Raw genomic sequence first — 25159 nt, 5'->3', positions numbered from 1 at the left:
CTCCTATGTGAGTCATCCAGCTGGCTCTGAAGGCAAAATCCGAGGAGAATTTTAGAAAACAGTTTGGGCTCTGGCTGTGCTGGGATTAAAGCACTCAAGCCTCCAAAGAGACTTCCACAGACAACAGCGCATCCGAATTTACAAATTACAGTGCATTTGTGTAAAATCAGTCGTCTTAATTTAGTAACCACTTCCTCGTAAGTGAAAGACCGCTTAAAATTGCAGTTGGGAGATACTTTGAAGGGTTGCCTGAGCCGTGAGTGTGCAAGGGAGAATGAGTCACTTCCTGCCCTGCCCAGGCGTGCGGTCGGAGCGTCCTGGGGACGCACGGATCACAAAAAATCCCTTGATTGCTCGCTTTCCCGTGGGTCTCTATGCCACACGACATGAAGTATCTTCGGAGAACGCTCTGCGTTTCAAAATAACGTGTCACGATTTACAGAACAATTTTCCACGTTCCTGCCCCAGCAGCAAAGGGATTTATCAATGCTTTTATTAAGTCACTGTTAAATGCCGAGCAAGAATCCTAAAGGCAGAGGGGACTTTTGTGCTCCCAGCACGGCACTTGTGGGGCAGAAGCTGGACACGGTGCTTGTCCGGGGAGCATGAGCTGCTGGAATCATCCACAGGCCGGTGCTGACAGCCACTCGCAGTGGAGAGAACCCCCGACAAGCTGGGGATGGCCCCCCCAGCCTCCGTGTCCTCGTCAGCGCTGTGGGGTCTGGGGCGCCCCCTTCCCCTTGTCGCTTTGTTGACCTCGCGGTGGAGTGTGCAGAAATGACTCCTGTGGCTGTGGGCGTCGAGGGTGTTCATGTCCCATTTTTGCCAAAGCCTGTGGGTAGCGCCCTGCCCGGGACAGCCCGGTGTACTCGTGCCCTTCTGGTCTCACGAGTAATGGTTTCTCCCGTCTTCAACCCCGCGTGCGCGGGCTTGGGTGGTAAGACCTCAGGCCTCCGCGTAGGGGCCACGTCCGTGTCTGCACAGTGGCCAAGGCTCTGGACTTGGCCCACTCCCCTGTGGTGCCCCGCCAACCCCGCGTCCTAGGAGTGAGCTGGGAGTCTGCACCGCGCAGACTGATGGGTGCTGGGCCCGTGTCTGAAGCATGCAGTGCCGTGGCGTGTGTGCAGTGACGGGGCCGTTCTTTTCGGGAGCTGGGAGTTTGCAGAACTCGGCGAAAGGCATTCCCGAGGCTCACTCCTCCTCCTGTCTGTCCTCTGTCTGTCTGCATGCCATCTAGCTATCCTCTGGCTCCCTACCTGTTTTTAATATTCTGCAGAAGATCCCTGGGACTCACTTAGAAGCAGGGAGGCCTTGCTTTGCAGCCTCTCTGCTTGGGGAGGGAGCTCACACCGGGGGCCCGTGTAGATAGTGCCTCTCTTAAGAGCTCCCTTTCCAGAGGCCGGGCCTGCATCCCATCACCCTCATCCTCCACAGTGACACCACAACGGCTCGGTACTTTATATGGAGTGGGCTAAAAATGCACAACGCCCGCCCTGTAAGGTTTACGGAAGTGCGTTTAGAAGGTGTGCATCGCTGCCCCGTGAAGACGCTGGGCCTGTTCTCCCGTCCTCCATTCGGGGGGCACAGGGAGGCCTGCCAGCTCCGACGTGCACCTGCTCTCGCCTTCTCTGCTTCGTTCCAGGCCACCTGTTCCTTTGCTGTTTGTCGCACGTAACACCTATGTGACATGCACAGGTTTATGGGTATTGCTGTGTACATACACTGCGTAGTATAAAATGTTACGTGACTATAATGTGTGTTATATACAATGTATACTCCGTGTAATATATCAAATATGTGTTATATTTGTAATTGTAATTATATCAGTGTATTAGAAATATATAAACATATAATTATATATCATGTATAACTTATTACATGATGTATACAATGTATATATAACATTAAACATATGTTATATAACATAGGCACAGGTGTGTGTTGGTAGCCTAGTGTTCTGTGTGTGACAGATAGGAGAGGAGGGTGGCATGGAATGAAAGAGAACAAAGAGAAGTTGAAAGCAGGTTCGTTCTGTATAATTTATCAAAGTATACATAAATGTATTCTCTATAATATAGAAATAACTCTGTGGTACTGACGAGGGAACGGAAGGCAAGCTGAGGACAAAGCAGAAGCTGACACCCTGCAACCCCCCTCCCCCTGGGATGTATGTGACATTCCTCAGGCACTCCTGCTGCCCTAAAGGACGAAGAAACAGTCCTTACTACCTGCAGCCCATTGACAAGTCCTTGAAACAGGCATGGTGACATTCCTCTAGGAACTCAGCTGCCTCCATGTTAATACTTTGCTAAGGGCAAAAGGCAGTCCTAGCCTGACCCCCTCCCCTCCACCAAGATCCTGTAAGTCTGCTTTAACGTATAAAAATTCCTTTGGAAACTTCTTTATCTCTAAGCCACCAAGATACATATTGGCAATCGTCCCCCAAGCATACGGCCCACCGATATACATCTGAAGGGTCTCATGACTCAGATTTTATTAGACGGTAATAAATGACCTTTTCCCAACAACAGCTAGCCCCCTCAAGGTCCTGGAGACCTTGCTTCTAAAATTCCTTAGAGACTTACGCCATCCCTAGCCCCCTCCCCACTTGAGGGTATAAAATAGGCCATTCCTCACAACCCCGGAGGCAGCAGCTCTTTCTGCCCACGGGTCCTGTCCCCGTGCTTTAATAAACCACCATTTTGCACCAAAGACGCCTCGAGAATTCTTTCTTGGTCGTCGGCTCCGGACTCCACCCCACGGAACCTCACCGACAGTCCCCAACCTCATCAGTACTGTGTTTCATGACATAAAGATAATATATCGATGCATTGTATGTACTGTACACAGTACGTTGATACGGGGTACGTAGTATTAAGATACAACGTGTTGACCCAGGGTATTACATGATATGGTAACGCACTTTTGGCGGGAAGTGGACACTTGTAAGCACCGGTGTGTGCATTGGTGGCCCGTAAAGGCACCCGTGCTCTTAACTTCCACACGTGGTTGTCTACCGTGGGCCATTTCATTTTGATTAATCCTTGTTTTTCCTTCCTCTTGACCTTCACTAGGTTAGGAGATCTGAATCCCCCGTAACAATCTGTTACGATAAACTTTCTAAACGGTTGGTTCCCGTTCCTTTGTAAGGTTAAATGTCCTGGGGAGAGAGTCACACAGGTAAAGACGCACATGGGTGTTTCCAGATTCCTCGATCTTGTGCAGCCTGGGGAGAGGGGGGAAGCGACATGCACTTGGAGTCGGAAGGTCCTGGTCTTTGGGAGTCAGAAGGTCACGGTCTTTGGGCTTCCCGGCGAGAGTGAGCCCTCACATCCGTGCTCCGCGCCCCTGGGGGTAGTCAGCGGCTGCCTGGAAAGTAGGGCCGGGCCGACGGGCGTCTGCGGTGCTTTTCAGAAAGACGGTGTGTCTGTCTGTCTAGAGCAGTGTGGATTGTGTGGGCCAGCCGAGGCCCCAACAGGAATGCTCTCTTGGATGCGATGTGATTGACACCACTGTTTGCGTGTGAGTTTGTTAAATTACAAACAGTTTTGGGGTAAGTTTCTGCCCGTTCAGGCTCTCAGGCCCTGTTAGGTGATAAACTCTCTTACTCCCCGTCGTAGTCCAGCCCAGTCTGGCAAGAAGTTCCCATTCATCAGAGATTCCGTCGGGAGGCTTTTCTGCGCATCGAAGGCTTGGAACCAGCGCTCGTCTGGCACTGCTCCTAACCACTGGGCTCTTCGGGGCTCGGGGTCCTCATCCTTTGCATTTTGCAGAATTCACAGATCCATCTAATGTCCCACGAGAGTTTAGCCCCATTTTACAGGGATCTCCGTTCTCTTCCCCCAGGGTTACCAAGGCATGGTCGATGGCGGCAAAAACATTGTTGAAGCCAATTGGGAGAGCGTCTCCAGCATTCTGCAAGTGGTATGTGCTGACTTCCAATACTCTGTTTCTCTAAAGTAAGTCCCTCTTTGAGTTGGAAACCTTTTCCCCGTAGGCTCCAGTAATGCTTAACAGGGATTAATGGGCTGGCTGGCATGATTCTCACCTACGTACACGGTAAAAAATACAAACAAACAAAAAAACCAGCCTTACTTTGTCATTTAATTAAAATTTTTAAAAAGCCTTACATCATGCAAACAGAGGATTGTTCTTGCAGTAAAAAGCTACATGTGATCACTAGTGTTCCCTGTGGTCCTTATAGTGGATTTCGGGTTTGTTTTTGTTTTTTTAAGACCAGATTAATAGTGAGGTGGCTTTGGTTTGTGGTGCTGAGTTCACGGCCACTACCCTCTGCCTGCTGGATTTTGAGAGCCGCTTGGTGTCCCTGTAACAAAGCCTGGGAACGGCTCCTCCCTGGGCGGGGCGGGGCGGGGGGTGGGGGGGGGATTCAGTGGGACCGCAGCCTCCGGGTTCTGGCCTGAACCAGTCGGGGGCGACTTGCTCCGGTGCACACAGCAATGAGACAAGTACCGTTTTAGGCAAAACAATTGCTTACTTTGAATTTAGAAGAAACCTGCCTGGGTGTTTCCTGCCTATAAATTCCCCAAACAGGGGCGCTAAGGGAAGCCTCCAGATCCCTGCAGAGGCAGATTACGCGGAAAGAAGGACGTGATGGAAAGCCCTTCACTCGTGACCTGTTGAAACGCGCGTATTAACTGTAACTCATGCTGAGTACTTTTTAAATAGAAACCAGCTTGGTACCGCCCCGCTGACGGTGCTGGCGCCACAGAAGAATGGATCGAATAGACGTGGCGTGCAGATATAACCGGGGTCTATGCAGCCATAGGAAAGAAGGAAATCTGCTGGCCGGGGCGCATGTGTGGGACTCCAGGGCGTTGTGTTGAGTGAAATAAGTCAGAGACATGTACCTTACGATCTCACTTACGTGTGGGATCTGAAAAAGCTGACTCCCAGAAACAGCCGAGCAGTGGCTGCCGGGGGCTGGGGGAGGGGACACGGGGATGTGCCCGTCACAGGCACCAGCTTCCAGGCTGACAACAGGGAGTTCTGGATGGAACCCACAGCACGGCGACTGTGGTTAATAGCACCGTGTTGTACCCCTGAAGGCCGCTGGGAGAGTAAGCCTCCGTTCTACACACACACACACACACACACACACACACACACACACACACACGGACAGGAGTATGGCGATCACGTAAATCACCGTGTTTCATGCCAGTAAAACTGTTCACAGTGCCGTACAGTGATGATAATATTCAAAGTCGCTCTTGAAAGTGCTCACGACCCAAAACCCTGACGACGTGAACTGATCACCACGAGCCTGATTGCGGCAATCACGTCACAGTGTGTGCGACCATCACATCCACTCACATCCACGCCACGATGTGCGAGGCCGTTACATCTCCGTCACCCCGGTGGGGACTGGGGACGTGAGTGGTGTGCACCTGTGATTGCCCAGGGAGACAGGACGGCCGGTGCCCCGAGGGTGGGGGCAGGGAGGGGCGCCCTCTTTGCATTCCGCACTTGCAGCTTCGCCCCAGGCCCCGGCCTGTGACCCCTCCCCTTGCAGGGGCCACTGATTCAGCTTCTGACTGTAGAGGTCACATGAGCCTCCCGTGGCTCTTGATCGAATCAAAGTCCAGGCAACCAGCTTATCTTTGCTGTGTGGCCGAGCCTTCGCCCGGCTGCCCCGCGCTGTGCCCTGACGCCATCTCACCACGCTCGCGTCACCACACTGCGGGGGGGCGCCTGGCTCAGGACAGGAGCCTGCACTGGAAGGAGACGCACGAACGGGGGTTTTATAAGGGCGTTGGTGGTGTGTGCAGAGCAACCCTGCTTTTTTTCCCAAGTACAACTAGGAATCTTTCCTTTTGGAAAAACCAAATGTGAAAAATCACGACTTCTCGCTCTCCGGAGTTTGATGATCCAACTTGAGTTCTCTGAAGATTCACCCTTTCAAAAGGGTGGGGCGGGCAGATGGGCAAAAATAAACCCCTTCGGCTCACAGGTTTCTGTCTTGCCTGCACATACAGTGAGCTCTGATGGAACAGGGGCCTCGTTCCGGGGGCTGCTGGACACGCCGCTTCTCTGGCCGCAGCTGCTGGCCGGCGCTGGGTCCATCTGAGGCTGGGTGGGCGTGGGGTCCGGCCACCCCACACTGTACTGCTCCACCACAGGCCCCCTGGATGGCTGGGTCATCTGCATGTTTACCTGACGGCGGTCCTTGTCTCCAGACCCTCCCTGGCATCCCCTGGGCGTGAAGCCGGTGCCTTTCTCCATTGTACCCACGCTTGACCAACTTAAAAGATTACATGAGGGCAACCTAGATTTTGCAAGTCGTGTGTGTATACAGTGGTATTCACATGTGCTGAGCTCTGCTGCTTCCTCTCCTGCAGGAGGAAGATGAACACACGTGATTTTATGTGTTTTCCAGGGAGGGACCATTATTGGCAGTGCTCGTTGCAAAGCCTTCCGCACTCGGGAAGGTCGCCTGAAAGCTGCTCATAACTTGGTTCAGCGGGGCATCACCAACCTGTGTGTGATCGGCGGGGACGGAAGTCTCACAGGGGCCAATATCTTCAGGAAAGAGTGGAGCGGGCTGCTGGAAGAGCTGGCCCAAAATGGTATACCCCTGCCCTCTGCGTGTTGCTCTAGTGGGTTTTCTGTTCCCTCCGTTGCACTTCTGTTCCCTGCAGAGAGCTTTGACCTTCACCCATCTGACTGTAGAGAGGCATTAGGTGGTGATGGCGCAACTCTCCTGTCCGCCACCTGCGGACTTGACCCTGTGCCTCTGAGAGCAATGAGCTCTGTGTTCCTGGTCCTGCTCCGTGCCAGGAACTGCCCACCCACGGCACAGTTTCGGGCAGTGCTCATGAAGGCCATCTGAGCTAGGTTTCCTGTGTGTCCCCACCTTGCAGAAGAGAACTGGGGGGCGGAGGGAGGGCGCGTTGGGCTGCCCTTTACCCACCACTCTGTTCCTCCTGCTCCAGCCGGGGGCTCCTGAATGTCCACTTGTTGCAAGACTTGAGTTCACATGAAGCAAATGCTCTGCTGGCGGATCTTCCCGTGCCACTTCTCCGGCTGCGGGGGACAGGATTCTCGGGAACCCCTGTGTTCTGGGTCCCTGCCTGTCCTCATTCCGTTTAGCACATCTGCCAGCCGTGCAGTGTTTGCTGAGGTCCCTGCCAACAACCAGCCCCACGTATGGAGAAACCAGTGTCCCTAAGTACCAAATTCTGTGATGCGGCCACGTCCTCACTCAGAGGCACGCGTGCCCGAGGCCATGGCCGAAGAGAGGTCGGGTGCGACCCGCCAGCCGCCGGGTCCAGACCCTTCCCTTTCTGTTAGTGTCAGGCCCCCATGCGCCCATCTGGCCCCTCGCCCCCCTCCTCCATCTGTCCATGGTTCAGAAACCAAAACCGATGGAGGAAGCTGGTCTGGAACCCCGGGGCGCCCTGTTTCTCAGCAGCCCGGCGCCCGTGGCGTCGGCGCGGCTCCCGGTCACGGCCGTGCTTGCTCCCCACGCAGGCGAGCTCAACGAGGAGCAGGTGGAGCAGCACGCGCACCTCAACGTCGTGGGCATGGTGGGCTCCATCGACAACGACTTCTGCGGGACCGACATGACCATCGGCACCGACTCCGCCTTGCACAGGATAATCGAGGTTGTTGATGCCATCATGACCACCGCCCAGAGGTAACAGGTGCACGGGAGCCCGGGGAGGGGCCGTTGGGGTAGATGTGCTGCGGTGTAGACGTCTGTGTCGGCCCCGGAAGGCTCCCCAGACGGGTGTTCTGTGCTGTGGTGTAGACCTCAGTGCCGGCTCTGGGTATTTCCTTCAAAGGGGTGTTCTGTGTTGCCGTGTAGATGTCTGTGCTGGCCCCAGAGGGTTCCCGAGACCCGTGTTTTGATACAGTCTTGTTACTGAATGTTAGAAACCAGAGCAAGAAAACTACTTCCCCTTGTTTACTCTTACCCCTGATTTTAGAAGAAAAAAGTGTTTCCTGGAGGGGACAAAATAATCATAAGGGGAGGTCCTGTGCAAGGTGTCCTGTAGGAACAGCGGACTGGATGTGGCCCCTTGTCCTCTGGCTCAGTTGGTGCTCGAGGACCCCGTGGGCTTTGGACGAGCCCAGCGGTTGTTCCTAGCACCTGGCGTGCTCCCTGGAAGGGCATAGCCGGGTCGGCTCCCTGTCCCATGTGTGCTGAGCGATGCAGCCTGTCCTGCTCCTCGACAGGAGCGCAGAGGTGTCCTGGGAGTGGGAGTGTGTGTAGGCGAGCAAACACGTGCTGTAAAGTGCGTAACCCCAAACAAAGCCCCTTTGCTCGTAAGAGCTCGAAATGCTAGTGCAGTGGCATAGACTTTTGTAAAAACGGGCCCTTTTTGGAAGCTTAGGTGCCTGCCATCATCATGAAGCAGGCTTTCTGTACAACCTGGCGGTAAAAGTACTTTCCTCTTTGCTTTTCATGCTGTTCCCAGGGATGGTAAGTGGGTCTTTCCTTTGTCTCTTTTCCAGCCACCAGAGGACCTTTGTTCTCGAGGTTATGGGGAGACACTGTGGGTACGTATGTGTAGACACAACTTGGATGGCCCCTCGAGAGCTCTGTGCCCCACGGTGCAGAACCCCCCACCCCCACCCCGGCAGGAGTCCGCGGTTCCTGCTGCACGCTCGTGTCCAGACTGCCCAGGGCCGTCTCCGAGCTGTGGGTACCCGGCCGGAGCCTTACAGAATCGGTGCTGTTTCCAAATAGGTACCTCGCCCTGGTGAGCGCCTTGGCCTGCGGAGCGGACTGGGTGTTCCTTCCAGAATCCCCACCAGAAGAAGGCTGGCAGGAGAATATGTGCATCAAGCTCTCAGAGGTAACGTGCGTCCTGTGCCCCTTGATGGCCAGGCTCTGACCACCATGCATGGCAGCCTGTGGGCTTCCCAGTTTGGACCAGTTACAAGCAGGTGGAAACTCTGTGGTTCTAAAGGGAGTTCGAGCTTGTCACGTAGGGTCTGCATATACTGGCTACTTGTATGTCCAGCTGCTCCCCCGTGTCGCAAAGGGTGCCGGAGAAAAACCCCCAAAACTTTGTTTTTCACGTAAAGCAGCAGCTGAAGTTTGACTTAAAGTCTTAAGTAGAGATGATGGCTGTTAAGAGAAATCGGAGTTGGGGAGGAAATCTGTCTCCCATTCCGTCTCCACTCACCAGTGTGAACAGACCCGTGTTTTGACCCCAAATTGCATTTGTGCAGAGCGCTGCGTGGCTCAGGTCGCAGCCCCTCCTGGGCTGTGCAGTCCCCGCCACGCTGGGCGTGCGTCAGGTGTGATGGTGGACCAGGTACTCGGAACCAGGCTTTTCCTTCTGTCTGTGGTCTGTGGCTGCCTGTGTCCCCCCCTCGGCATTATCAGTGGAGGGCGCGTTTCCCTGCGGGAAGGCTTCTGAGGAGGGCATACGAGCTTAGCTCCTGGGACAGAAATCCCGGCGCCGGGTGCATTTCCCGGCCACGTCATCACCGTCTTGCAGGTGCATAATGTAAGCATATGGCACAGGCTAGTTATGGCTGTATTCAGCAAGCACATATGCTCTGCACGCAGCCAGGTCACGTGTGTGGTGAGATATTGCCACCACCTTCAAGGTGACAGGTTCCAAGAAAGGATCCTGAGCAACGTGCCCAGTGAGCTTTGCTGACCTAACACGACGTGAGGAGCTGCTGCTGACCGCCGTAGCTCTGCTGGGAACAATCGTGCGCACAGGAAGGTGGGGCTCAGCTGCGGGAGACTGCGGAATGCAGGAACACCCCAAGTCCCAGTATTGCTGTGGACGTAATGGGTCCATTCCTTGTTTCTCAGTTCCGACCTGGGGATGCGGGCCAGCTCCTGTGGGATGATTCATGGCTGGCTGTGTGACATTAGGGGTGGCACTGGTCTTAGACTGGCATTTCTGTGTGGCTCTGAGGACATCACCAATCCCGCGGGATGTTACCTGTGGTCGCATCCCCGCAGCGCCCTGCCTGTCTCCACCGGCCGTCCTTCCTTCCTCCCCCCTGACAGTCCCAGGCCTGGTCCAGGGCATTGCGGTCACAGGCCAAGTTCTGGCAGCAGCCCTTGGGGACAGGGACATGCGCGCCTGCTCCGAGGCCGTGCACAGCTGTCAGAAGGTCGGGGTACGGTGGTCGGGCTCAGGCCCTATGTGGTTTTTAGGTGCTGAGTTTGGGATTTGACTGTTATTTCCGTAGCTGTGTGGTCTTGTCTGCAAACCTCCTTGGGTTTCAGATGTCATGAACTGTCAGCTAGGACAAGAAAAAGAACGTATTGGGGTCCCCACGTTAAGTGTCGGCGGACGTAAGGCAGATGGCTTGGACTCCCTTGTGCAGAAACACTTGATCTCATCCTAGCTGTAATTAATTTTTATTGGTCGTGGATGTGACACTGTAAGAATTTCCCCAAATATCCGGTCAGGTAAGTTGGCCTAGTTAGCAAGCCTCAGAGCATGCCCCAAACCCCAGGCATTTCGGCGTGAAGAGGGAAGGCCTCTCTGAGGCCTCGCAGGTCCTAGGGTTGGGTCTCGGCTCTGCCACCCACAGGGTGACCCCACGTTCCCAGGTCCCGAGTTCCCGGGGCACTGCTGCTGGCCCCTTGTGCTGTCGGGAGCGCTCTGGGAATGAATGCCTCCAGGCGGGGCGGCGGGAGGCGTCCGCACACCTGTCCAGGCGCGAGGGCTTATCTTCCCGTGCGTGTGTAGATGACTCTTCTGTTCTGTAAGCCTCTGGAATATGTTTTATGGATGACGTGGGGCTCTGTGGCCAACCCCATGTTCGTGAACACGTCACGATCCCTCTGTAGCCACTTCTGTACACCTTTTAGAAAATACTTCTGTCTAGTGGTCTCTTCAAAGACGAGCACGTTTCTATCTATTAAAAAGCAAAGAGCCCAGCACCAAACAGCAGGTGTGCCCGAGATGCCCTGTGGGGGGATGGGCGAGCCTGCTCAGAACCGCCCCCTGGGTGACACGCCCTGCGTGACACTGCCCACACTGAGCCCCACAGCCCCCACGGAAGGGTCTTTGACTTGGGATGGGGTAGAGAACAGACTTGCAGAGAATGATTTCAGGGCGTCGCTGGATGACGACCGCCGTGAGCCTGTGGGGACGGCAGGTGTGGGCGCTGTGCCAGCCCGGCTGGTCCCGAGCAGGTGTGGCTGCCCGACCTCCGCGCGCTCCTCCTCGCCCCTCCTGCCCCCTGCGCAGGCCTAGGGCTCTGAGCTCCGACGGCAGCGGCCAGCCTTCACGGATGGGCTCACAGTGGGGTGGTGGGAAGCTCTGGCTTCTGGGGAGATTGGAAGCCTGGTTTGCAGTATAGACATGCTGCAGGGGCCCATCACTGAGCTCACTGCTTCTGGGCCCAAGTGGCAAAGGAGCATGGGCCCCAGCCTGGGTCTGCCTGGCTGCTGGCCGGTGTCTGGGGCGATCTGACAGGTCCCTCCCACCCCCTGCCTCCTCCAGCTACGCGCCCAGAGTGCCTTTGCCTGCCCAGATGGTCGGAAACCCCGCTTGCGAAATTAGGTGACGATTTCTACCTGGAAAGAGGCCAGTTCACCTGGGGCAAAGGGCCCTGGATTTGTTTGTTGTTAAAACGGTTTAGGTGTTTGAGGGTGTTCATTTTCTGTTTCCTCTAGAACCGTGCCCGGAAAAAAAGACTGAATATCATCATTGTGGCCGAGGGAGCCATAGATACCCAAAATAAACCTATTACCTCTGAGCAAATCAAGGAGGTGAGTGTGTCGGATTTTGCAATTATCCTCGGGCGCCAGCCTGGAAATGGGAGATTTTAACGGGGCTGGCAGGGTTCGCGTTTGGAACATTGTATTATTATCATGAAAACACTTTTTGTTCTTCCTGATACTTAAAGATGTTTTCGTAATGACTCATGACTTTAACGGCATGAGTCTCCTGCAGCTCCCGCCGCATTGTCGGGAATATTCCCAGAGGCCCCAGAGCTGCCCTGACAGTTGGGGAGATGCAGCGGGGTGGGGACAGGGGGTCCCAGCTCCAGGCGCCAGCTGCCCCGCCAGCGACGAGGCTCGGGTGCTGGGGGGTGCAGCCTCGGTGCTTTTGCAGATGAGAGCACCTGTTATATTTGCACCTGTGCCACGCCCGGCCCCGTGGAGGGACCACCCAGGAGGTCCTGTTGCTGCGCCGCTCGCTCAAAGGTGCTGGCTTGTCCCACCAGCCCTGGGGGGCGGGAGGGATGGGCCAGGCTGTCCAGTTGGGCAGGTGACTGCGCACGTTCCAGACGGAATGCTGGGGAGACAGACAGACTGACAGATGGGCAGGTTGAAGCTGTCCATCACAGCAAAGGACGGTATCAGCTTGGCTTTGCAAAGTAGTTTCTCCGTCATGCCTTCTCTTCCTTCTCTGACGCACTGAGCACCTGAACCTCGGCGTGTGGGGAGCTGTCTGTGAAGGCGCTGTGCCTGCACGGATAGAAGTCACACGGGCAAAGGTTTTCTTTCCCACTTAAGCAGAGTTGAGAGCGAATCATGTGCTAGCAGAGCGAGAGGGGCCGCCGTCGTTCTTAGGAGGAGCTGAGGTCCGGTGAGGACAGGGCCCTGGCCCAGCTGCCCGCGGCGCTCTCGTGGGGCCCAGCCCAAGGGGGCGCCTCGGTTGACCACGGCGTGCCTTTCATATAGAGCTGTGCCGGCGTAGGGTGACTCAGGGAAACGTCTCCACGTCTGTACACTATCAGGGGGGCCGTGTCCTTTTTCAAAATCATGTTACTAGTGTTCATTTGCAAGGTAGGAGAGACGAAGATTTTATGGGATAATAAAAAGCATTCTTTTTTTAAAAAAAGTTCAGCTCACCATTAAACTAAACATCCTTTTAGGAAGTTAAATTTAGAAACTAGAATTTTTTTCCACATCGGTGTGAAGCAAGAGTAGAAAGACCTCTGGGGCCCCAGCACCCTGTATGAGGTGACCTTCTGTGTTACATGCTGTGTTTCCTGCAGCTCGTGGTCAAACAGCTGGGGTACGACACGCGGGTGACCATCCTTGGACACGTGCAGAGAGGCGGGACTCCTTCGGCCTTTGACAGGATTTTGGTAAGTGAGGGTGGAAATTGTCAGGTGCCTTCACCTGGGAGTGAGAAGGAACGGTTTGCCACAAAGACCGTCCCGCTCGGAGCATCTTGGCCTGAGCCATGGGTGGGTGGCCTGTCCTGGACATGCTAACCAGGCTTGGCCCCCAGTCACACAGATTCCCCAACCTGGGGCTTGAGGATGACGGGGACTCCAGAGAACAAAGCCTGCGTGCAGGTGTCTAGACACAGGCCCCAGGGTCAGCAGAGATCCAGTCTGCATTCGTGGGTGTTGGTCTGGGGTGCTCTCTGCGCCTCTGACCTTTCCCTTCACTCCCCCGCACCAGCCACTTCCTAGTGGGGTCCAAACCTTCTTGTTGGAGGCGGGTTAAAAGTAACACCCAGTCCAGGAGGATGGAAGGCAGGTTGGCTCATGGATGTGTCTGCTGGGGGCACCCTGGTGGTGCCTCTGTGGCGCGGGGGATGGGAGGGCATGCTGCCTTGGCCTTTGACCTTGTCTTTGACCTTCGTGATGGGTCATTTCCAGGCCAGTCGCATGGGGGTGGAGGCCGTGGTTGCCCTTCTCCAGGCCACCCCGGAGACCCCGGCCTGCGTGGTGTCGCTGAGCGGGAACCAGGCCGTGCGCCTGCCGCTGGTGGAGTGCGTACAGATGGTGAGTTCCGGGCGTCCACACGCTCGCGGATCAGTCCAACATGGGCTTCAGTGAGCGTCCCCCGGGCACGAGCTGCTACCCCGCGGGGAGGCAGGAGGCTCTGAGGTCGCGGGTCCCTGGCACGTAGCGTAGCCTCCACTAAGGTGAGGTCAGTCTGTCAGGAGGGAATGCGTGCAGACGAGGACGACGCGTAGGAACACAGGTCTGTGGGGACTCTGGGGGAGTCCCAGGGGCAGAGGGTTGAGGCTGAAGCTCTCCGATTTCAGCTGCTCCTGCCCGCCTGTCCGCTAAGGACCTTCCAATCGGAGATGCGGCCATGGAGCAGCTAATGCCGGAGACATCCTGACGTGCCCTGGCCTCCTTCAGGCCGCGGGAGGAGGTGCCCCGGACGTAGAGAAACGGGTTATGGTTTTCTAGGTCCTTGGCCAGCTGAGGAGGTGGCCGTGAGCTGCATTAGACGTTGTCCCTGTCTTTACTCTGCAAAACCCTATCCGTGACCGTCCTTTCCCTTGGCGTTTCCGGCAGCTCTGAGTGAATGTATCGTGTGACTTAGGTGATTACGTAATTACGTCCAGGAACTTACTGAAAGTAGCCATAGAAACACACTTTCCAGAAGCCTCTGGGGGTAAATTGCACGCATGTGCGTGCGAGCGCGTGCAGCCGCAGGTGCATGCGAGCGCGTGCGTGCACCCGCTGTCTGTCAAGAGCCTGGCACGTTCCTTTCACCACGGTGACAGTGGAGGTCGGGGTCTATCTCTTAGCGCACAGTTGAGGGAGTTGAAGTTCAGAAGGGGAGTAACTTGCCCGAGATCCTTACGTTGAGAGGGGCGGAGGCAGGCATGAGCGCTTCCCCCGCATCCCCCCCCCCACCGCTGCCCTACCTCCTGTGACCCTGTCCCTTGAGAGGCCGTTCTGTCGTGCTTCTTCCTCGCCAGAATCAAATTAGGAGTTGCTCAGAAGGTTGTCTGGGAGCCTGGTTTCACTCTGGCTTTGCTGTCCTGGAGATTTCAGCATCTCCCTCCGGCATTGCTGCCCCCCCCATCCGTCTTTACCAAGCCGCCTGAGCCGGGCAGGCCCGGGCGTGTCCCTTGTAGCCGGCAGTGGCAGGTGACTCGCTGACCTGGGCTGCCACTGGGCGCGAGGGGGGCGGGCGGACAGGAGCCGGCAGGGCACGGCAGCCCATGTCATCCACAGACATCTGAGTCTTGACATGTTCTCTCTGCCTTATGTGTTTGAAGACCCAGGAAGTGCAGAAGGCCATGGACGAGAGGAGATTCAAGGACGCTGTGCAGCTCCGCGGGAGGTGACTATCCGAGGGCCCTGCGTTCCTCAGGCTGCTGCTCGCACGTGCTCCAGGGCTGTGCTCCTTCCATCCCACGGGACAACGTCGGAGGCTGGCACAGGCCACAGGGCGCCGCTCTGCAGCTCGAGGGCCCTGATGGGTAGTTGGGGGACTGGTTGGTTTGCGGTCTGCTTTCTGGCCGGTGGGGTTGTTGAGAATTCAGCGAGGTGCAGATGGCAAGTGGCACGTACCCGTTGTCACTGGAAATACCAGGGCTGCCTCCTTGCCCCGAGCGCCCCGAGCAGGTGTGTGCGGCCTGTCTGCGTCTGGCACAGGCCGTTCTCCCAGGGGAGCCCCTCACGTTCTACCCACCCTCTAACCTTGGGCCCGATGGCGCTTTTCCTTCCAGGAGCTTCGAGAGCAATCTGAACACTTACAAGCGGCTGGCCATCAAGTTGCCGGACGATCAGATCGTGAAGGTAGGTGACGTTGCGCACTGTCCCGAGAGCCATCCCACATTTCCCGCGGACCCGCGCCTCCCAGGATGTACACCTGCCATGCGCTTGTGGCATGTGTGGCGCGGACACAGCGTGCCCCCCCACCTTGCAGAGCAACTGTAACGTGGCCGTCATAAACGTGGGGGCGCCTGCCGCCGGGATGAACGCAGCTGTGCGCTCGGCCGTGCGTGTGGGCATCGCGGATGGGCACAAGATGCTCGCCATCTACGACGGCTTTGAGGGCTTCGCCAAAGGCCAGGTGAGTCCCCGGGGGACGTCTGGGGAAGTGGACGACCTCCCTTTCACGGCCGCGAGCCTAGGGCTCTGTCACACGGTGAACATGGACGCGGCTCTTCAGGACGGTCTGTGCGCTAGAGCCGTCCTGGGGTACGCGCTCTGGGCCCTGCAGGGACACTCCGCGTGGAACACACCACCCGATTTTCTCTGGGGTCCGCAGACAGTGGCACTAGTGGGCCCGTGGGCTCCGGCCTTAGGAGGGAAGAGGACCGGTTGCCTCGGAGGCTGTTGTGCCGTTGGAGTGGGACGGGGCCAGCAAGCACTCAGACAAAAGCTTTGGTGGAAAGAGTGAACAAACACTTCTTGAGTGCTTACTATGTATACTCAGTACTCCTACGTGATCTGTAAACCTGCGATGTTAGCCCCATTTTCCTTATGCAGAAACCAAGTCACACGAGGTCCCACGCTGTAGGGGCTTAGATAATGTGGTTGAGGCTGCAGCGTGCACCCAGCAGTGCACTGAGTTCTTACCCCGGGGAAGCCAGCTGGTGCAGAAAGTGAAGCCGCTCTCCGCAGGTTGTAGCCTGGGGAGGGAGAGGATGGTGAGCGAGCAGGGGGGCACAGGGCGTGGCATCGCGGACAAGGACCAGCGCTGCAGACACACCCAGAGGAGGGGTCTGCCCTGGTACCCTACAGACATGCCCCAGGGAGGGGAGTCTCAGACTGGAGACAGAGGCCATGAGAACGTGCTGGCTGGGCGAGGACAGCGCCGAGGTCCAGGGGAGTTCGGGACGGCGGGCTCACATGGCCAGGGCAGCAGCAGACCAGGGGAGTAGGAGGGGATGGGGCCAGGTGGCTTGTAGTGATTGGAAGGAATTTGGGTTTTGCTCAGAGAAGACGAGGGTTTTGAGCAGGACAGGACTGTGGAGGGGTGACTCAATGCCCTGGGGTGAGGCGTCTGGGGAGCAGGCGGGTTGTGCTCAGGGTCTTTAAGAAGCATGGGCTGAACACCGGAGTTTGGGAGGAATTGGTGCACGGAGGGCACCCCCAGGGCGCCTGGGTCGGTGGACGAGACCTTTGCTCTTAGGAGCGGGGAGGGGATCCAGCCCAGGAGACGGCGTATGTCCACGCCTAGCTGGCTCACCTGTAGTCCTTAGACTTCTTTCAATTTTTAATTACAGAAGTTTCCTTTTACATCAGTTAAGAAAAACAATATCTGTTTTTCTTTCATTCCTATGCGTAGAGCATGGCCAGCCGAGGTCTGGATCTGCTCTGCATGGTGGGGGGTACGTGGTGGGAGGCCCCGGGCCTGGGTGTCCTGGGTTCTGACCTGCTCAGCGTCACGACAGGGGCAGCTCCCGAGCGCCTCGCAGGCCCTTGGGCAGGTGCCCCTCCTGAGGGTGCAGACCTGGGAGCCCTCTGCACAGCTGACTCCCTCGTTTGTCGCTCCCCCTGTTCGACCGTGTGTCTGCACGCCAGATAAAGGAGATCGGCTGGGGGGATGTCGGAGGTTGGACCGGCCAAGGAGGCTCCATTCTCGGGACCAAACGGTAATTCCCCTTCTCGATTCTGACCTGCTCTTAGGACGGAGAAGGACTCCCATCCTAGACGAGCAGCTGGCACAGAAGTTGCTGCTTTTCAGTCCCGGGAGGGGATCCTGAAGGAAGCTGGCGCTGGCTCACGTGCCAGCCCGGCCCCCGTGAGGGACCTGGGTCGTGCTTTGGGGAGCCCCCGAGATGTGCCCTGGAACAGAGACGAGGCATGTGACTTGGGGACTGTTCTCCCAGTATCGCTGCTCTCCGCTGATGTGCAGAGCCCCATGGTGGCTGCTAGCAGTCCCTGCGGAGCCCACGGCGGCTCACTGCCACTGCTGTTGGGGACACCGGGCTCCATCCAGGAGCAGACATGTCCACCTGTGTGCCCCGGGCCCCTTCCGACCGGCTGTGACACCCACGTGCGCACGCCTTTCGAGCGCAGGCATTGCTCTGGGCTGAGCCGGAGGGCCGAGCTGGCAGCTGTGCTCTAGACGCGGGGCCCCTGCTTGCTCAGGCCACCCAGGCCACCCAGGCCCCGCCGTTTTGTCCCGGGAGTTCTTCTAAATGTACTGAAAGCTCAGACGTCTCCTCTGCATGAAGGAAAGAGGAGGGGCAGGTGTCGGTGGCTCTGGGGATGCGGCCTGGCCCGCGGTCGTGTGTTTGGTCCTCCGTGTTGGCGTGCCATTGGTTCTAGGTGACAGAACGGGAGAGGAGTAGCGAGCGGGAGCGTGTGCGGCTTTATTCGCAAGCAGGCTGGGTGAGCTGCACGGACGGGAAGTTTCCATTCAAACAATTATTATGAGTATTCACAAGCTTTAATAGTGCTTTTTTTTAGTTTCTGAGGTGGCGTTAGGATTTTTTTGAGGTCAGGGATCTGCACAGCTGAGTGTTTCTTCCCATTTGTGGTTTTTGTTTTTGTTTTGTTTTAAATGCACTCCCTGGACTTCTTCCCCAGCTCTGCTGTCCAGCCAGGGCTGCTCGTGGGGGCTGCAGTGTTCGGCCCGGGGCTGGGGGCTGGGGGCAGTGGGGACACCAGGTGCTGGCGGGGTCTGTCTGGCCTCATGTCTTGCCTGAACTCTTTCTAGCACGCTGCCTGGGAAGTCGTTGGAGGACATCGCCACACAGATGCGAAAGCACAGTATCAACGCCCTGCTGATCATTGGTGGATTTGAGGTACGTCCCTGTCTCTGGGCACCTGCTGGCTCGTCAGTGCTGTAGGTTTGGGGGTGAGCGTGGGCAGGCTTCTGGCAAGCACAGTGTGGTGGGTGGGGGGTGGTAGTCCCTGAGCCCGGGGGCCACTGGATAGTCGTGGCGCTGCGGTGGGACGCTCAGGTGGCAGCCACGGAGCAGCCGAGTCAGGGACTCCCCACTTGGGATGCATCTTTCCCGTGAGTTCTCACGCGTTTCAAGTCTGCAGAAGTGATCGTCTCTCTCGAATCCGAGGCCCATTGGCCGTCAGAGCAGGGCGGTTACGTGGCCCTATCGCTCCCAATTGCGTGTTGGACCGCAGACCGATCCCCTAATAACCCTTCCACTTGCTTTAAAGAAGACGTAAGGACCTCAAATAATGAGACCCTTGCCCACAGGAGATGTGGTGTCGCTTCTGCGAGACGCTGTCTGGTGACCCTACCGCTTTCCTGTGTTTTTAACGGCCGCTCTGCTCCCCTCCCCCCCCCCCACACCTGCACACTGCCTGACAGGCCTACCTGGGACTGCTGGAGCTGTCAGCTGCCCGGGAGAAGTACGAGGAGCTCTGTGTCCCTATGGTTATGGTCCCCGCCACGGTCTCCAACAATGTGCCGGGCTCCGATTTCAGCATCGGCGCAGACACCGCCCTGAACACCATCACCGACGTAAGTCTGTGCGGCCAGCAGAGCAGGAGCCGCAGACGCTAACCCGCAGGGCGCCTGGCCCGCTTTTATCTGCCATGCACTAGAGACTGCAGCGAGACCTGGGCTGGTTTCCAGAAAAGTCTTTTTTTCCTTTTTCTTTTTTTTTTTAAAGTGTGACAATCTCTAATCTAAGGCCCAGAGGTTTTGTTTTTGTTTTTGTTTTTTTGTTTTTTTGTTTTTACCACCTTTTTTCCTGCTCCGCGGCCAGGATGGTGCGTCCCTGCCGAGGCCCATCGGGTAACGGGACATCATAGCTCAGCCAGGTGGGCTAGGGTTTTATGATTCGGGTAATCATTAAAGTTAGGGGTTTTTTGCCTGGGCCAAATTTACTTCACTGCCATAACGTTATTTATTAATTTTTTAAAAGGTTTTATTTATTTATTTGAGAGAGAGCAACAGAGATAGCAGTGAGAGCACAAGCAGGGGGAGTGGCAGGCAGAGAGGGAAGCCGACTCCTCCCTGAGCAGGGAGCCCGATGCGGGACTCGATCCCAGGACCTGAGCCACGGAGGCACCCCACCCCGTAATGTGATTTATTACGGTAAATCCGGGGTCCGGTGGCGTGGGACCTTAAAGCACCGTAACAGGATACGTGTCTCCTTCTTTTTAATCTGGCATCTAAAATCGTCAGTAAATTCTCCAGTCTTTTTTTTCCTTGTGAGACACAAATCCCATGAGTGTTTTTCTAGAATTTTCATTCTTAACCCCATGGGATCAAATTTGTCTCTAGTGCTGGTAAATAAAAGAAATTCTCTTTAAATAAAATTCACATGGTGAGTAATGCTTAGCGCTTGCTTTTTTGTGTTTTGTTTTGTTTTGCTTTTCTGAGCTTTTTCAACTTTCTGTGGTTTCTTTACTAAAAAGCCCTGCCCTGTGTGTCCTGTGTGTCCACGCTGGAGCGTCCCTGTTTGCACCACTAACCTGCCGCCGGGCCGTGGCGCGTGCCGTCCTGGTGATTGTGGCACCTGCTTTGGCTGCTCTGAACCAGTTCTTCTCCTGATCAGGCTGCAACCTTCCGTGGAAGGGTCACTGTCCCTCCCTGTGCGTGACCGTCATCCGTGTTTTCCTGCTCTTTTCTCTGCCCCTGGCTGGAGTTTGCGTCTGCTTACGCTCAGTGGAAGCTACTGCAAGTTCATGGTTCCTAACTGTCACTTGCTTGGAACCCTCCTAGGTGGGGGCGGGGTGGACTCGGGAGTTGTCCTCGGCATGGCCTGGCCCCAGCTGGTGTTCGTCTCCCCGTGACATAGGACGTACGCTCTTTGGCACAAAGCCAGGAGTCTCCCACTTTAAAGTCCCAGGCTTTTCTGCTACAAAACATGGTTTCCAGGTTATAAAGATGAGACACGAAATACGGAAACTCTGAATGGTCCACCTTGCTCGCCTTGGAGGGATTTGGAAATTTCTTACGTGATCTCTTAAATCTGGCTTCTCATTCACTTGAGTTTCTTGAAGCCAGTTTCCCAGTTACAAGGTTGGTAGCTTTGTGTCCGAGCCGATGCCAGGCCCACCCTCGCGAGGCGAGAAGGTGTGCATGTGTGCTGAGGCCCCAAGCCGTGGGTGGGCTCACTGGCACAGGTCCCGGTCCTGGCTTGTGACCCGGGGTGAGCCGGATGCTCGGGGTGAGGGGCCTCGACGCCCGCCCCCGTGCCTGCGAAGCGTGTCTGATGCTGTGGGGACCGGGTACGGGTGTGGCGTGTGGATGTCGCTAGGTTTCTTGCAGCGTTGTGTTGGTGCAAACCAGAGTGAAGTCGTGTGTTCTTCGGGAGGTTTGGATCTGGGTTGGAACCCGGCGGGACTGGCCGTGTAGAGGGAGCGGCAGGCTGGAAACGTGCCGTCGGGGGGCTGAGGGGACGGGGCCCAGGGCACCCTGCGTCCTTCCCAATCTGCTCCCGAGGGACTGAGCACCAGAGTGAGTTCAGTGTGGGTTTGCGTGCCTCACCCAGGAGCTCCTTCCCAGACGGGCCAGCCGCGGGCCCAAGGCCTCCTGTCCAGACGCACCGGCTGCCCTGCGCGCCCTCCCACTGGCACTCTGCCCCCAGGGCGTGTCGGCAATGCTGGGGACGGTTTTGGTCGCCAGAACGGGCTGTGGGGGCACCACTGGCACGTGGTGGGTAGCGGCCCGGCTGCTGCTGACCCCCAGGACCTCGGCACAGCCCCACCGCAGGGAGCCGTCGGCCCCAGTGTCCGCAGTGCCCAGGCCCCCTGACGTGTCGCGTTCTCGGGCGCTTCCGTGACTGTCCTCACGGGTGACGTCCTCCCCGTCAGCGCATACACTCGGCTACCCGTGCGTCACTCAGAACAGACTCCTGCACCTCTCGTGCATCATGGAGGCTGCGCTGGCCCTGGCACCTCCAAGCAGGGGTTCAGAAAGCTGTCCCACCGTGGCTGCGCGGCTCGGCGGGGGGGGGGGGCTGCGTTGGCGTCCCCAGAACTGGCCCCGTGCTGCCATGGAGGCCGGGAGGGTGGCCGCCCCGAGTTAGGAGCACGAGGAGATGGGAGCCAGGGTTATTTCCCCCGGAGTGTCTTGTCTTTTCTCGGTGTTAGCGCAGGGCTGTTGTGCTGTAAATTTCCTGTGCTCAGAGCCCGAAGCAGAAGCCCACGTTGCTCCCCCGGACCTGGGCCAGCCGCCTCCTCCAGCGTCCCCCTCCCTCTGCTGGCAGGGCTGTCCCCCGTCCCCGCTGGGGGGTCCCAGTCATTTTCCTGGAGATTGAGGGGAAAAAGAGGAGCAGCAGGAGCCCGAACATAGAAAGTTCTGGCGGTTACGGAATGCCGGGTTTAGTGATGCTAACTGCCCTCCTGGCCTCAGAGCCTGCCCTGTGACTGCCGGGGGCAGCCGGCTGCATGCCTGCCCACGCCAGCGCTCCGCGCGGGGCCCGAGCTGGACTAGGGGCCGAAAGGCAGGGTCCGTGCGGGGACGGGGAGCCAGGCTGAGGTGGAGGAGGGTGAAGGTGGAGGTGCCGCGAGGCAGGGGAGAGACCCCTCACCTGAGTCCTGGCCGTTCCCTGGACTAACCCAGCACAGGCCCGCCATCCACACGTCCTTGGGCCACAGCCGCTCTAGGACCCGATGTGTTGCGGGGAAACACGAGGCCCCGGAGAGCACCTGCCTCTCCGGGAGGCCTGGGCCGCCCCCCTTGTCTGTGCCCGCTCCTGCCACAGGTGCGCTGTGGTCACGCAGGCGGGATGCGTACAGCCCTGGCAGGCGTCTGCGCACCTGTGGGTGGTCTCTCAAACCGCCCGGCCGTACAGCCAGCCTGGTGGGTTCAGGGACGGTGGATGGTGGGCCTGTGCCCACTAACGAGCACTCGGGCTAACACTGAGGCCGAGACCGCAAAGCTCTGCCGCGTGCTTGCGAACAGCCCTCTCTCTGACCTCGGAGGCAAACATGTTCTGGTCAGGCTCGCAAGCAGCGCTGGGCTCCGGCCCCTCCATGCTACTGTGTCAGGCCTGGGAAGGGCTCAGGAACGGCAGAGGCGTGCCCGCCAGGCTCCCCAGCCCAGTGGCTGCCTGTCGCCCTGCCGGCTGCCTTTCACGCTGGTGCTCGGTCCCTAACGAGGCTGACCGCACGAAGCTGCTAGGCTGGCCTCCCTCCCAGCTGGCCTCCCTCGCTGCCTCCGAGCGGCCAAGGAAGGACGGCTGTTCACACCTGCACCACTAACATGCTTCCCCTGGCTCTTGCTCTGCTTCCCGCCTGCTTGCGTCCCCTCCTCCAGGAGGGCCATGCCCTGGGGCAGCATTTCCGCGCCCTCAACTCCCCTCACGGCAGACCCGGAGCTCCCACGCCCCCGGCCCCGCAGATGCAGCTCGCAGGGGGTGCTGGGGACGCCCCGCTGACGGCCCGCACTGCTGCTTCAGGCTTTCGAGAGCGCTGTTCTGTTTGCCGACGCGTGCGACCGCCACCAGGAGTTTTGCATTCCCATTTGCATCCTGCCGGCCACCATTAGCAACAATGTCCCGGGCACAGACCTGAGCATGGGCTGTGACACTGGCCTCAATGCCGTGGTGGAGGTAAGAGGGCCCTGTGGCTCCATCCGGCTGGCGGACTCGGGGGGTCTTTCTCTTCCCCTCTCGTGGACCGGATGCTGCAGAAGGAATGAGCCACAGTTAGGGTCCCTGTCGGGGTCCGTCAGTGGAACTCCTAGCATAGGGAGAGCCTACCGCCCGCCGTCAACAAGGATGGTCCTCGGGTGATGTTCGTTCTTGCACACCCCAAAACAAGAGACCCTGGTCTCTCTGGGGCTGTGTCCAATAGGCTTGCGCTCGTGCTCAGGGGACGGCCAGCCTGGACGTGGCATGCGAGGGGGGCTTAGTGCAAGTCTGGAGGCTGTGCGTGTGAATGTGAAAGCTCCAGGGGAGCGCAGGCATGTCCGCGGCTTGGACACGCCCTTGGCCGTGCGGTGGGAGGCTCTGCTCCCGGGGAGGGTCCCCATCCTCGGGGGTCCGGCAGGGCCCGCCCTGGCCACCGTCTGGTTGGAGCTGAGGACTTCTGCGAGCACAGCGGCGGGTGGCTGTGGGACGTGATCCTCCCCCAACAGGAGGAGGGACAGCGGCCAGGGGTGGGCCGTGTTCCTGACGTTCACGTCGCCTGGGCTCCAGAGACACCCGTTCAGCAGACACCTGATTCTCTGGAACATCCCCGTCCGGGTCCACGGGCGCTTTCCTGTCCTCACCCTGTTCTGAGCTCCACCTTATCTTTTCACACAGTTTATGTTTTTAAAACACGTGTGACAAAACGTTAGCCGTGTTGGAACTGCAACCCCGAGTTTCGACTCCAGAGGGACCGTGCCCAGAGACAGTGCTGGGAGAACCGTCTGGCTGCCACTGCAGGGCGTCTCCCACCATGAACAGGGCTGGTCCGGGGACGTCAGTGCTCCTGGATTCCTCCCTGTCCCCCCAAAGGCAGAGAGTCCCCTACATGTACCCCGAGCGCAGGGTGGGGCTGCCTCTGGTGCTGAGGCTTTGTCAGTGTTGGTTTTAGTGACTGAGGGGGCATGGCTGCGGTTGCTGGATTAGGACCTGGTGCGTCTGAGGGCCGCTGTCCCCCCCGTCCACTCCCCGGGGGCAGGACGTGGCTGGAGCTGGTGCTGGAAGTGGGCTGGGCTGGGGCGAGGCTGGAATGTGTACCTAAAGCCGTTGGGGCCAGGCACGCCGGAGTGGGATCAGAGCACTTGTCCCGGACAGAGCCAGCCGCGGGCGCTGTGGCCCCTGGAGCAGGTGCGGTGGTCTGCGCTCGTGCCACCGTGGAAGGGGGGGATGGGTGGGCCTGCTGTTTCGTCCCTGAGCTTGTGTTCCGAGGATGGCCCGTGGCAGACGCTTCCTTAGGAGATGCGCTGTCTGAGCATCTGGAAGACTCCTGAGGGCCTTTGTCTGGGAGCCACCCAGCCCCGAGTAGCGCTGCCCCCACGGGCTGTAGTGCTTGGGGATAGACTGAGGATGACCAAAACCCAAGCGTCACAGGGAGCTTTTCAGAAGGACCAACCCGGCAGACATCCTCACTAAGCCCATAAAGCCTGTCGGTGCCCACATCCCATGAGGCTGCATGGGCAGCTAGAGTGAGCTGGTCCCAGGCCCCCCACGGTGGGCGGTGTCAGGACGCAGGGACGGTGAGCACACCCACCGAGGGCAGGGTGGCGCCGGGGTCTGCAGCCTATCTCTGCGTCCCAGCCCTGGCCGCCCCCCCGCTGGAATGACCCGTGTCCTTCTCTGTGGCCAGACGTGTGACCGCATCAAGCAGTCGGCCAGTGGGACCAAGCGCCGTGTGTTCATCATCGAGACCATGGGGGGCTACTGTGGCTACCTGGCCAACATGGGGGGGCTCGCCGCCGGAGCCGACGCTGCCTACATTTTTGAGGAGCCGTTTGATATCCGAGACCTGCAGGTACGTCGACGCCACGGGGCCCCTGGGTGACACGGTGGTTGGTGCTGCCGCCTTGTCGCACTCATGGTGGTTGGCTCCGAGGGGAGGGCGATGGGGTTGACGGGACACCCGGTTGTATGCACTCTCAGTGACCCCCACCTTG

The 25159-nt window shown here is 58.0% G+C and overlaps 1 protein-coding gene across 3 annotated transcripts in view; it reads left to right on the top strand.

Moving 5' to 3' along the window:
• PFKP (phosphofructokinase, platelet) overlaps nt 1–25159 on the top strand; it is a 52063-nt gene that overhangs the window by 19697 nt on the left and 7207 nt on the right. The window contains exons 3-18 of one of the 3 annotated variants that reach the window (XM_087857765.1): nt 3847–3924; nt 6401–6590; nt 7495–7660; nt 8482–8526; nt 8717–8825; nt 11627–11722; nt 12958–13050; nt 13573–13698; nt 14937–15001; nt 15390–15459; nt 15590–15736; nt 17194–17264; nt 18335–18422; nt 18950–19102; nt 22995–23147; nt 24853–25017. In XM_087857765.1, coding sequence (XP_087713891.1) covers nt 3847–3924; nt 6401–6590; nt 7495–7660; nt 8482–8526; nt 8717–8825; nt 11627–11722; nt 12958–13050; nt 13573–13698; nt 14937–15001; nt 15390–15459; nt 15590–15736; nt 17194–17264; nt 18335–18422; nt 18950–19102; nt 22995–23147; nt 24853–25017 — 1815 coding nt within the window. The remainder of the gene's footprint in view (nt 1–3846; nt 3925–6400; nt 6591–7494; nt 7661–8481; nt 8527–8716; nt 8826–11626; nt 11723–12957; nt 13051–13572; nt 13699–14936; nt 15002–15389; nt 15460–15589; nt 15737–17193; nt 17265–18334; nt 18423–18949; nt 19103–22994; nt 23148–24852; nt 25018–25159) is intronic. The other 2 variants (XM_045812971.2, XM_045812972.2) reach the window with 2 other exon arrangements.

The sequence above is a fragment of the Ursus americanus genome, chromosome 31 (assembly GCF_024610735.1).
Source record: "Ursus americanus isolate L20-20 chromosome 31, mUrsAme1.1.p, whole genome shotgun sequence".
Lineage (NCBI taxonomy): Eukaryota > Metazoa > Chordata > Mammalia > Carnivora > Ursidae > Ursus > Ursus americanus.
This window is presented reverse-complemented; position numbering and strand designations above follow the sequence as displayed.